The sequence below is a fragment of the Clinocottus analis genome, unplaced genomic scaffold, assembly GCF_023055335.1.
Source record: "Clinocottus analis isolate CAN_PGR_092001 unplaced genomic scaffold, fCliAna1.0.p SCAF_4, whole genome shotgun sequence".
NCBI classification, from domain to species: Eukaryota; Metazoa; Chordata; class Actinopteri; order Perciformes; family Cottidae; genus Clinocottus; species Clinocottus analis.
The window spans coordinates 4,534,291-4,546,568 of NW_027176153.1; the positions used below are offsets into that span (position 1 = coordinate 4,534,291).

The following is a 12,278-nucleotide window of genomic DNA, read 5'->3' on the forward strand; positions in this document are numbered from 1 at the left end:
AGCACAGCAAGGAGAGAGCACAACTCGTCGCGTCAACAACAATGCATGTTGTCAAAATCTATCCAACAAAACCGAGACAATGACATCCTGCACAGTGCAGACATGACTGTGCAGCAGAGCAGTGCACCTTAGCGCAGGGAGAGGTCACGAGGAGAAGCACCTGAAGGAGCAGAGGAACAGATGAAGGCAGCTGTGCATGTAGCGTGTTTGTGAAAAATAATTACATTATTAAAAAAAGCTATAACTTTATATATATATATATATATATATATATATATATATATATATATATATATATATATATATTAGAAGGCTTAGGGCTTAGAAGGCCCTCCTGGCCTGCCACTACACATACACATAGAAACTTGTCTTCTTATATCTACTGTCTATGTATTCGGCATTTAGTGTTTAGAAGCGCTTGGTTGATGTCTAAGAGGTCTGGGGCTCAAGAGCTTTTATCAGTCCACGTGCACTCAGCTCCTAGACTGCAGGCCTGATATAATATTATCATCCCAAACTGTCATTTTGACATAAACACACAGAGACGTACACACACACAGCCGGTCGTGTGTGTGACCTTCTGACTTCCCCTCAAGCCCAGAGTAAAGGCTGAAGTGATGTGTAAGCAGATCAGAGGCGCACGCCGGAGAGGAGAGGCGATCAGAGCAGGCTGGAGAGTGTTGAAGTGTGATGCAAAGATAAGCTCCCATCCATCCCTTGCCATGTTCCCTGTGCGCCTCCTTTTTCTCCTCACCCGTCCTCCCCTCCACTTGGTTTTCCCTACTCCTCCTGAGTCCTTTCCTCAGTACTCCTCCCCATTTGATGGTTAATTCATGAAGTCTGGCTGAACATGCACCCTCTCCATTATTAATACAACATTAGGGAGACAGTGGGGGAGGAGAGAGAGGCAAAAGATATAGGAGACAGTGAAGAGGACAGAAGGTGAGAGAAAAAGGAGTGGAAGAAAGATAAGGAGTTTGGTCGAGGGTGAGAAGGGAGGCAATGGGCAAACGAGTTGGAGATAGAGAGAGAGAAAGGTGGCGAGAAGATGACAGGAACAGAGCAAATGAAGAGAAAGACAGGCATATTTTTCCCCAGCAGCTACATGAGGGACGGGGAAAAAGTAGAGTTAGAGGAAAGTGACAGCTGAGAAGAGAGAGAACGTGTCAGGGAGAGAGTCATGCTATCGGGATGCACTTAATGACTCTTGTCCCATGAAGAGAGGCAGGCTGTGTAACACAAAACACACACAGTGGTGTACAGTAACAAAGTAGAAATACTTTGTCACTATACTTAAGTGTTTTTTTTTTGGATGTCTGTACTCTGCTATTTATTTTTCTGTTGACTTTTACTTTTACTTCATCACATTTTCCAAAGAAAACTGGTACTTTTACTTGATACGTTTCACCTAAAACCTTTGTTACTCGCTACAATTTAAAATCTATCTTTAGAAAACTGAATCAGGAGACCAACATTGGGGACTGGTAGAACACAGACTCCATCAAGCAGGTTTGGAGGATCTTAATAGTATGCTTTAACTTTACATCCTCTAAACCAGTGGTCGCCAACCTTTTTTTAGCCACGGCCCGGTTTCATATCAGACAATATTTTCACGGACCGGCCTTCAGTGAGGGCGATAAACATGACGTAATAAATACGACGTCATAAAATGATACGACCGACATAAAAAACTAATATAAAGTGCATACAAATACAAGTCACCAATTTCAATTCAACAAGCTTTATTGGCATGAATGTAAAAAAGACAATATTACCAAAGCATTTAAATAACAAGATTACAGTATCTATTAAGTCAAATTAGTTGGAGCTCTGAGCTTGTTTATATGCAACAAGCCGGTCCCATCGCGAAATGATGGGAGACAACGAAACCCGAAGTGTGTGTTTTATGTCCAGTCTGTTCTGTGATTTAGTTTTGGTCGCCGTCATTGCAGAAAACCCTGCTTCACAAAGATATGACGTTAGAAATGGAATCCAGGTTTTCAGTGTTTTTTTGGCGATCTCGGGATATTCTGACTTTATTTTGATCCAGAACACCGCCACAGCTGATCTTCTTCCTGTACGGACAGGCTCGATTCACCGGGTTTGTTGACAAATGGGTCGCGGATCCATACGTTTGTTTTTTTTCACTCATTTTCGCTAGCTTGTGGGTATGCTATTGCTCATGGGCTCGCTACCTTTTCTCACGAGGTCACGTATCACATGACACGTCTTAAGAGGCCACGTATTTCATGACCTTGTGAGAGACTCAGACGCACAGACGGATGTATCCGGTCTTTTTTCAAAATTATCCATTTTCCCGACTTTTTTTTCTTTTTCAAAATAAAACTTAAAAAAAAATTTTAAGTACAGAAAATATCAGATACTTTAAGACTTTTACTCAAGTAGTATTTTAAAAAGGTGTCTTTCACTTTTACTGTCATTTTTCAGTAAGGTATCTTTACTTTTACTATGGTATGGCGTTTTGGTACTTTATACACCACTGCAACACTTTACATTACAATTCATTGAGCCAACGCTTTTATCCAAAGCGACTTACAATAAGTGTATTCAACCATGAGAACAAACTTAGAACAAGAATCAGGAAAGTACACATTCTTTCATCAAGTCAAACTACAAAGTGCTATCAGTAAGAGACATTTAAGTGTTCCTAAAGTGCTACTACTGCACTACCTTCCTCATTCAAGGTGTAGTCAAAAAAGATGTGTTTTTAGTTTGCGATGGAAGATGTAGACACTTTCTGCTGCCCTGATGTCAATGTGGAGCTCATTTTACCATTGAGGAGCCAGGACAGCAAACAGTCGTAACTTAGTTGAGTGTTTAGCTCGCAGTGACAGAGCTACAAGCAGATTGGCTGAAGCTGAGCGAAGTGAACAAACTGGGGTGTAGGTTTGCATGTCCTGGACCTATATCAGACCCGATCTTTTCGTAGCACGGTATGCCAGTACCAATGTTTTGAAGCAGATGCGGGCGACTCCCTGTCTTTGCAACTTGTTACTTTTGCTGTGATTGAGAAAATAAATTATGAGGACGAGAAACGTTGTCAAACTGACTTTTCTGGAGGCAACACAAGGCTTCCAATAATTATACACGCTAACAGATTGGGGAAACGAGAGGATAAGTTGGTTGTCATCAGCATTGCTATGGTAGGAAAAGCCACGCAAGCGAATGACAGAGCCAAGAGAGTTGGTGTACAGAGAGAAGAGGAGAGGACCCAGGACGGAGCCTTGAGGGACCCCATTAGTGAGAAGACAAGGTTCAGACACAAATCCTCTTCAAGCTACCCGGTAGGTACTGTTGAGGTAGGATGAGAAGAGGGCAAGCACAGTGCCTGTAATACGAAGGCTCTGGAAGGAGGACATAAGGATCTGGTGGTTCACGGTGTCAAAGACAGCAGAAAGGTTTAGGAGGATCAGGACGGATGAGCGAGGCTGCTCTAGTAGTGTGGAGCTGCTCAGAGACAGCAAGGAGGGCAGTCTCAATTGAGTGGCCTGCCTTGAATCCAGACTGGTGATGGTCCAGAAGGTTGTTCTGGTGGAGAAAGGAGGAGACTTGGTTAAAGATAGCTCGCTCCAGAGTTTTGGAGAGAGAGAGAGGATATGAGAGAGACAGGTCTGTAGTTGTTAACTTCCGATGGGCTGAGAGTTGGTTTCTTCAGCAGAGGGTTAACTCTTACCTCCTTCAGAAAGTTTGGGAAACAGCCAGCTGAGAGGGAGGTGTTGATAAGATGGGTGAGAAAAGGGAGTAGGTCAGGAGCAATAGACTGGAGGATGTGAGATGGGATGGGGTCAAGGGGCCAGGTGGTTGGGCAGAGGTTTCCAGGTTACCAAGGTAAGAACCTGAATGGGAGGCAGCGGGGTGAAAGAGAAAAGCAGAGGGGAAGAAGATGAAGTTAATGGAGGGGAAGTTATAGAAGATGGATTAGTAAATGAGGAGCGTATGTTGTCTATCTTTTTTGTAAAGTAGTCAACAAAGTGGCTCGGTAGAAGAGTGGAGGGAGGAGGGAGACGGGTAGGTCAAGGAGGTTGGAGAAGATAAAGAGTTTTTTTAGGTTAGAAAAGGGGTTTCAATTATGAATTGGTAGAACAGTCTTTTGTCTGCAGAGACAGAGGCAGAGAAGGAGGAGAGAAGAGAGCAATAGGTGAGCAGGCCATCAGCATGTTTGGATTTTCGCCATTTCCACACATTTTACACACACACACACACACACACACACACACACACACTTGAGACAGGCATACCTTTTCCCACAGATCGACACAAATCAAGAATTGCTGTGACAGGTGTTAGATGGTCAGTGGTCATGTGTGATACTGTTTAGCGGCGCCACTGTGAGGAGGGTCGTCCTTTAATCAGACGATCGGCAGTTTGATCCCTGGCTTCGCTAGTCTACGTGTCCTTGGGGCAGACACTTAACCCCAAGTTGCTCCCGTAGTAGAGGCCACTCAAGATACTGAGAGGCATTTTGAGTTTCAGAAATTGAATTTTGACAAATTGGACTAGCTTGTCACATTGATTTTCAAGGTGTCTATGAGATCAAGCCCTCCGTAGGCTGAAACTTTTATTTCAACCAAATGATGTGGAATCATTTCATTCCCAAGACATTAAACTATCCATATCAGTATCGATATCTAACATATTTTGCAGTGCATATTTTATGTATGAGCACGTTAACGCGTTGCAAGTGCGTTAACACAACAATTCATTAACACCGACAATGATTTTACCATGCCTTCACATGTTTTTTTAGCGTCACTTAGACACTTAGCATTACACAACATTGATGCAGCAACTAGCGTACTTATATTCGCCACCATTAACGCCGCATTTGAGCCAGTCTTAAGACGGACTGTTGTCAGGACACACGTTGTATAAATCGGAGCACACTACGTTTACAAGGAGCATCAGCTGTTCTCTCACTGAGACAACTGGACATCGTGTAACGTTATCTCAGAGTTACAGTTTGAAGTGTACTCCGAGAAATGGTCTTACACTTTGACTGACGATTTTAAATGTGCTTTATTTATTCCAAAACCAACGTAAGAACTTGTGCCTCTTCAGGAGAGTGCTGATACTGTTTTTTCTCCTTCAAAAATTGACCGTAAAGACCATAACTCCAGCCGTTAAACGGCAAACCATGCGACATCCGCTTCAACAGTGTTTCTCTCCTTTAAAATGAAAACACTTTATCTGAAAATAGGAAAGCAGATACATTTGGCTTATGGCAGACAAAAAATATGCAACAAAAATTAAAAAATTGAACAGACTGTTCATGTTGTTCCATGATAAAAGACAAATGTTTCTTCTGGTACCTCACAGATGCGAGAGTGCCTGTTATTTTGTTCTGCCAACATTCCTTTAAAATAAAAGCGTGCAATACACTAGTTTTTCATTCATTATTGAATTTTACGCAGAATGCGATTAATCGCAGATAACAGAAAAATCATGTGATAATCAATTACATTTTTTTTAACTTTGCCCAGCCCTAATATAAAATCCAAACGTGATCTGTAACACGTGTTGTAGAAAACATGTTTTTTTATGTAGTTGTAATACTTAATGCTGGATTGTTGACTATTAGTCTCATGTTTGATATAAAAACAGAGTGGTTGATAATAATAAAGCTTATTCATACAAACGAGTAGTAATGTATTTTACAAGCAGACATAAAAAGAACAAACGATGCAGATACACACATTTCTACATAAACCAGTGACGGATAAACTATTATTGTCAATTCATTGTTGGTTTCAGTTTTTATGGCATTTATTGACAAGAAAATCTGAAGATTTGTGACCACATATTCTTTACAAATTCATGTAAATGTCTCATGACTTAAGTTCATTGTACAAATGATTGCATTCACATGTGACTTTGTTTATATCATAATATGCAATGCCTAGAGAAGTTTCGTATTTGTGCAGGAATAAACCTCATCACCTAGTATTATCTTGAATATGTAAACCAGACATTAAGAGACATACATTTGATAATCACAACTGCTTCCGCATGCGTTACTGAAAACATGTTTCATACACATTTCTTCAACAAACAGAATGCACTTAAGTTTTTGATATCAGACTCCACGTTAGAAGTAAAAGACAGTTAGCAGAACTGGAGGAACATCCAGGCTCCCTCATGTGGTGCTGTACTGCAACTAGAAACATTACATGAAAGACAAGGGAAGAAATTCTGCTCGTCACTTGTAGTCTCGACCCAGTGTTTGAGATCAACTGGTCTGACATTACCAAATGCCACTTGTGATTCCCAGGCATTTTCACGGATTAGTTGCAACTATTGATTCAATATCAATATCGAATCAATAGAGAGAGAGAGAATTGATTGGAAGATATCTTTCCAATCAATTCCATACAGTTCAAATGGGAAGGAAAAAATGTTATGTGTCATTGTATGACATTTGAAGAGATTTCTGGTGCCGGGGTGCATTTAAGAAACCTGGTGCTGATGATATCCTCCAGAGCCAGTCAGGCTGCTGGGAGCTGGAAGAACGTCCCCCCCCCGGTGGCAGGAAGCAGTAGTGCTTTATGTCACAGGCTAACTGGGGAAATCCAGAGTGTGCCAACGCACACAACCGAACCCTCGACATGCAGGCGCGCCTACTCATTCTGATCACTCTCCTGGTGTCCAGTGTGCACGTCCCTCAGATACACTTGGCCTCCATGTCGTAGAGTTGAAGAAGGTCAGAGACCACAGCATCGATGTGTGCTTTAGTTACGCCCACACACAGCACCTACGCACACAAAACACAGGCTTTAGTTACACACGTTGTTCACACCTCTCAGATTGTGTCGCTTTGATGACTGATTTGATGATATCCACAGCTGGCCGTGCGCGTGTGTGTGTGTGTGTCCTTAATCACGTAGGATGGGTTAAATGCAGAGCATTATTTCCCAAATGGGAATAAGAAAGGATAATTTAATCTTCTCTAACTTATTGAATAAAAAGTAGCTATTTTAACCTACTCTATTTTATATAAATATGGTATGTATATAGATAGATAGATAGATAGATAGATAGATAGATAGATAGATAGATAGATAGATAGATAGATAGATAGATAGATAGATAGATAGATATCTATATATAGATATATATAGATATTCTCCTAAATCAATCACATAGTTTTGGTGGCTAACCCAAACCAGAGAGCTGCGAGCTCTCTGGTGTCCTGCAGCCTGCTGGGAGTACTGGTCCTCTTGGCAGCTTTGTTGAGGTTCTATATTCTTTACAGCTTATAATAATGTGTAGTTATCTTGTGACCTATTGGACATCCATGATGAGACGGACAGACCTGCCACCACTCCTTCTCCCCGACAGGCAGCTCCACTCCGTAGCTGTTCAGAGCCAGGTGCAACGCCGCTATGGCGATGTGTTGTGGTATGTGGCGGATGCACATGGCGCCATGGTAACAGTCTCTAAGCAACGCCCAGGAAGTCTCTGCAACGGGGGTCCGGGACCAAGCGTGGCGGTTCACGAGTGACTTCACGGACAACAGGTAGTGGAGTAAATACTGGAGAGAAACACAAGAAAATATACACATTTCATTTAGCTGACGCCTGGATCCAAAGCCACTTACAACACATGCCCTCTAGGGGAGGCACATGGACCAGTGGAGCCGGGGATCGAACCGCCGATCCTCTGGTTGAAGGACGCCGGCCACAGCGTTTGTACAAAGTATTAAATAAAACGTAAGTATGCGTGTTCAACACCTTTTTCCCCATGTCATTTCATTTGGTTTCTCTCGGCATGTCTGACCACTTGAGTGAAAATATCAATAAATTTACTGAGGAAAATAATCACATGTTTAATATTTATTTCAACCCACTGCGCGTACATGCCCTGTACATCACTGTACATTATGCACACATTGAGTGTCACAGGTCAGAAACATCAGCACCAGGCTGACTTACAACACCTAAACCACTGAATGCAAGACACGACGCAACACACACACACACACACACACCTTGTGAGGGTGCTCAAAGGAAACTTGGAAGTTGAGCTGTCGCAGGATGAGCAGCTCGCACTGCACCACACTGTCCCTTGCCTCCCAGAAGTCCGTGTCACAGTCGAGAGGAGCGCTGCCACTGTTGAAGTACCTGAGGGAGGAACGGAGGACACGTCTACATTTCTACGGTGTCAAGCATTCTTTTCATTATTTAGCAATTATTAATCATTCATCACACTTTGTCCATCACAAGTCCCCAGAGTCCAACGGGACACGTTTCAAAACTAAAAGATATTCCACTTAAAGACGACAAAAGCAAGGTCATGTTCCTGCTAACATTCAGAAGCTTTCTAATGATGAAGACGCTCCGATATGGCTAAAAGCTCCAGAACAAGTTAGGAAGTGGACGAGAAATCTCTCATAATCAAATAATTCATAACCACATACATATAATTAGTCCTTTCTATGTGATGACAATGGTTTGAATGAAGTGCAGATGGAACCTTTAGCTCTCACGTAACTTCCACATGCAGAGGATAAACAACCCGGTTCATGGTTTTACTTCATTAACAAGGTTGGAATAGAAATGAAAGAAGGAATTTGAAAGTGAAACCAAGGGATTTTTCACAGAGTACAAAGCTACTAAACTGTTACTGTTCAGTTTCAAACATAATGAATTGAATATGTTATCCCACTAAGGTCTTGTATCCCTTCATGTTGTTATGGTTGATATGCATCTTATAATCTGATCATAAGAATATGCAGACAACAGTTTATGAAACACCACACAACTTGATAGTGTTTTATTGTAATGTAACGACGTAGTTGATTCAAAAGATGATAATCAGAAACATGAGTCAGACTGAAGAGCTCGTCCAGTTTAACTCTTGCATTAATGCTTCTGTAACTGAAGTAAAATAAAAGAATGAGGGCTGAAGCTGCAGGACAACACCAGAGAGAGATTATCAAATGGTGTAAATATGAATGGGACGGCACTTTGCTGCAACATCACGTGACTACATAAAAAAATATTGTGCACAATTGTGTATTTGTTTTATATTTTAATTCACTGATTTGAACGTTGACAATGGGACACCCCTAAACCGAGATTGGGCCCTAGTCTGACTCTTCTTACCTGTGGCTTACGTTGATGATGTCACGGGTCCTGGTGTGCTGCTCCTCCACTTTGCCAGCCAGGTACACGCAGCTCATGGCCACCAGGTAGGGCTCATACGCATGCGCGCTGACCCGCTGAAAGAAGCGGTGGTACAACACGCAGGCTGTGGCCACGGGCACAGAGCGCATGCCCAGCTTCACTCCTGGACAGAGCAACGCGTAAGAGGCACTCATACAGACTTACTAAACATACATACATTATGGGCTTTCTCAGTGTGAATTTCTAAAGTGCTTAGAATGATCTTGATCTTTCTCCATCCACAACCTGCAGCAGCTGAATGTGCACGAGACCCCCCCCGTCGATACACTGCGGTCAAGTGAGCCCTCATCCGCCAATTGAGCTGCACGCATGAAAATAAATGACCGACTATTCCCGGTGTTACGGTATGGTGGTCTACGGTGGCTTAGATAGCACAAGAAGCATTCAAACTTAATTTCCCAATATCCAAACAGCTACAAAAACAGATCCTTAAATTTGGTAAGTAAAATTAAACTTGTTCAGGGGGACCTCTGCTATGCACATGTGTATGGCTTTGAGATTTTACTGTACAGTTTTGTAGAAAAGTGACTTTAAAGTCAGCTTCAATGACATGATATTCATAATTTCACAATATTAAACAGCTATAAAAGCAGCTCCTTGAACGTGTAGTAAAGCCGTGTAGTAAAGCCAATTTTAAGGATCTGTTTTTATAGCAGTTTGAATATTGGAAATTGTGACATTATGAATATCATTATAACATGTAAACTGACTTTGAATTCAATTTTCTCCAAAACTGTACAGTAAAATATCAAGGCCATACAACTGGACATAGCATGGATCAGTCTGAACAAGACTGCGTTGTACTTTTACTTTGCAAGTTTATGGACATGCCGTTTGAATATGAATATCATCATTTCAGTTGAGCTTTTGAGCTCGGCTTCTCTGCGGCGCGTACCGCCCCGTACCGTAACACCTGGAATAGAGGTGCATTCAGAATTGCATTTGAGGCTCACTCGGCGGATGTGGGCTCACCAGACTGTTGTGGACGTAGTAGATAAACCGTCAGTACCGGTTAACTGGTACCTGTTTCCATTATGAAGCGGCACACGCGGAAGTGGGTCTTTATGTCCCGGTCGGACTCGGCCTCCCCGCCGGAGACTCTCCTGGCCGCCAGCCCGTCTCGGGTGGCGAGTGAGCGAGAGGACGGACCCTCCATGGCTCGTGGACCATCAGCAGGACGGGGTCCTTGTTGTGTAGTACCGAGTAACAGAGCGCGGCTCCAGGTCCAGGTCCAGAGGCTCCAGGTCCAGAGGCTCCAGGTCCAGAGGCTCCAGGTCCAGAGGCTCCAGGTCCAGAGGCTCCACGTCAATGGCCCCCAGTAGCGGCGGCGTTTGGCAGAACTTCTAACTCAGAAATCCCGGAGACTGCCCGACATGTGAACTCGCTTTGATCTCTTCTTCTTCTTCAGTGTTTATTGGCGGTTGGCAAACAACTATTTGGTGCATTACCGCCACCAACTGGTATGGAGTGTGGATCAGGACGTCGAGCGCTTAACCCTATCAAGAAAAAACTCCTGTAAATAAAATAGGGAATAACAAAACCACCAACATTAAAATTCTTCATCTTCTTCTCTTGCTTTTTATGGCGGTTGGCAAACAACTTTCGGGTGCATTACCGCCACCCACTAATCTGGAGTGTGGATTAAAGAAAGTACCTCTCTACTACAAACAAAGACAAACAAACATGAATTTAAATTAAAATAATAAAAAGACTCTACTCATTCATTGACCTTGTAGCCTCTAAATATTCCAGATAACTTCCCCAACATTTATCACTAAAGTGTTTTTTGTAGAAAGTTCATTATACTTCTGTTGACAGGTAGGCGTGTACCTTCTGCCTACCTGCACAGCGGAATCTTAATTCTTAGGAATGAACGGACGTTCAGGCGTTTGTCTCTTCAGCCATTAATGCACGGCATTGTTTATTTTAGGACACGCTGCTCTTCCGTGAGAGTCAGGTAAGACCGAGAGAGAAGAAGAGAGCGAACATCTCCCTTATAAGGTAGTGGTGTCACGTGACTTCATGCCATATGAGGCGCAACAGCGCCTCCCCTTGAACAATTGTAATTACATGCATCCATACATTTATCAACTCTCAACAACTTCCCTCTCTCATCTCTCTTTTCCATTTTTTTAAAATCTCTCTCTCTGGCTCGTATATCTGACAGACCATAACACATATTCCACTGTTTCTTCTACCCCACAGAACTCACACTTGCTATCATTATGTTTTTTTAATAATCTAAGCTGTCCGTGACATTTCCATCTCCAGACTTCAGTGCACTTGTTCAAGCCAACACAGACTAGACTTTTCTCACTGAGTAAGAAAAACTAAACTGGAAAACAGTTCATCAATTGCTGGTCCGGTCCCGGACCGTAGTTCCAGGGTGGCACACTAACTTCCAAAAGTGCATGTCGGTAAGTGTCTGCTAATGGGATCAGGTGTGTGGATGGGAAGCGAAATAGTTTTTGACCGTGGTTAATTCAAGTGTATTGGAAATTGTGGATGGTGTCACAGATGAGTCACGGAATAAATGTACAGAAAGACAGTGCTCGAATAGTGCAAGAACACACGTCCGAACATGTTCTCCCGTTCGCCCACCTCGTAGCTCTGAGATCACTTGGGTAAAGTTTGAGCCACAACATGTATGTATCTTAACTTACTCTTGCTCCTGTTATATTGTTGTGATAACATTACTTTAAATTAAAAGCGTGCAATACACTAGTTTTTACTTCATTATTGAATTCAGCTCATAATGCAATTAATCCCAGAAAAATCCTACGATTAATCAGTTATTTTTTTTTTCAACTTTGCCCAGCCCGAATTATAACTACGTGTTGTTTTGTTGATGCTGGGAAATCCCCGGTGGGCTGGTCAAGTGGACTGGTCAGGACGCACAACTGTGGCCAAGGCGAGGTTGTATGCGCTGCGTAATTGTGCGCTGCTCAGCGAGACTCTCCGTAAAGTGGCTTTGTGGGTCGGTCTCCTCGCCCCGTGGGCTCGTGCTGGAGCCGCGTGGTGGAGCCGGTGGGCTGTATGAACGCGCAGTCTTTGACTTTTGACGTGTATTGAGTG

At 42.7% G+C, this 12,278-nt stretch overlaps 1 protein-coding gene across 3 annotated transcripts; it reads right to left on the reverse strand.

Annotated features, from left to right (window-relative positions):
• Window positions 1-6,371: 6,371 nt before the first annotated feature.
• Window positions 6,372-10,633, reverse strand: ccnq (cyclin Q). Of its 3 annotated transcripts, none has more exons than XM_068598102.1 (6): window positions 10,493-10,633; window positions 10,227-10,426; window positions 9,123-9,306; window positions 8,006-8,138; window positions 7,331-7,549; window positions 6,372-6,769 (listed from the first exon to the last, which is right to left on the reverse strand). In XM_068598102.1, the coding sequence occupies exons 2-6, from the start codon at window positions 10,357-10,359 to the stop codon at window positions 6,680-6,682; spliced, it is 759 nt and encodes a 252-aa protein (XP_068454203.1). In that variant the 5' UTR covers window positions 10,360-10,426; window positions 10,493-10,633; the 3' UTR covers window positions 6,372-6,679. The 3 variants fall into 3 exon arrangements, with proteins under 3 accessions (XP_068454203.1, XP_068454202.1, XP_068454201.1); XM_068598101.1 differs by having other exon boundaries at window positions 10,227-10,432; XM_068598100.1 differs by having other exon boundaries at window positions 10,227-10,432; window positions 10,463-10,633.
• Window positions 10,634-12,278: the final 1,645 nt, after the last annotated feature.

What these genes read in the sequence shown, in the direction of transcription:
- ccnq (XM_068598102.1), bottom strand. Translation starts at nt 10,359, where the DNA reads ATGGAGGGTCCGTCCTCTCGCTCACTCGCCACCCGAGACGGGCTGGCG. An exon ending in CCGCTTCATAATGGAAACAG is followed by an intron (nt 9,307 to 10,226) that starts GTACCAGTTAAC and finishes TGCTCTGTCCAG; the next exon opens with GAGTGAAGCTGGGCATGCGC. An exon ending in GGGAGAAGGAGTGGTGGCAG is followed by an intron (nt 6,770 to 7,330) that starts GTCTGTCCGTCT and finishes TTGTGTGCGTAG; the next exon opens with GTGCTGTGTGTGGGCGTAAC.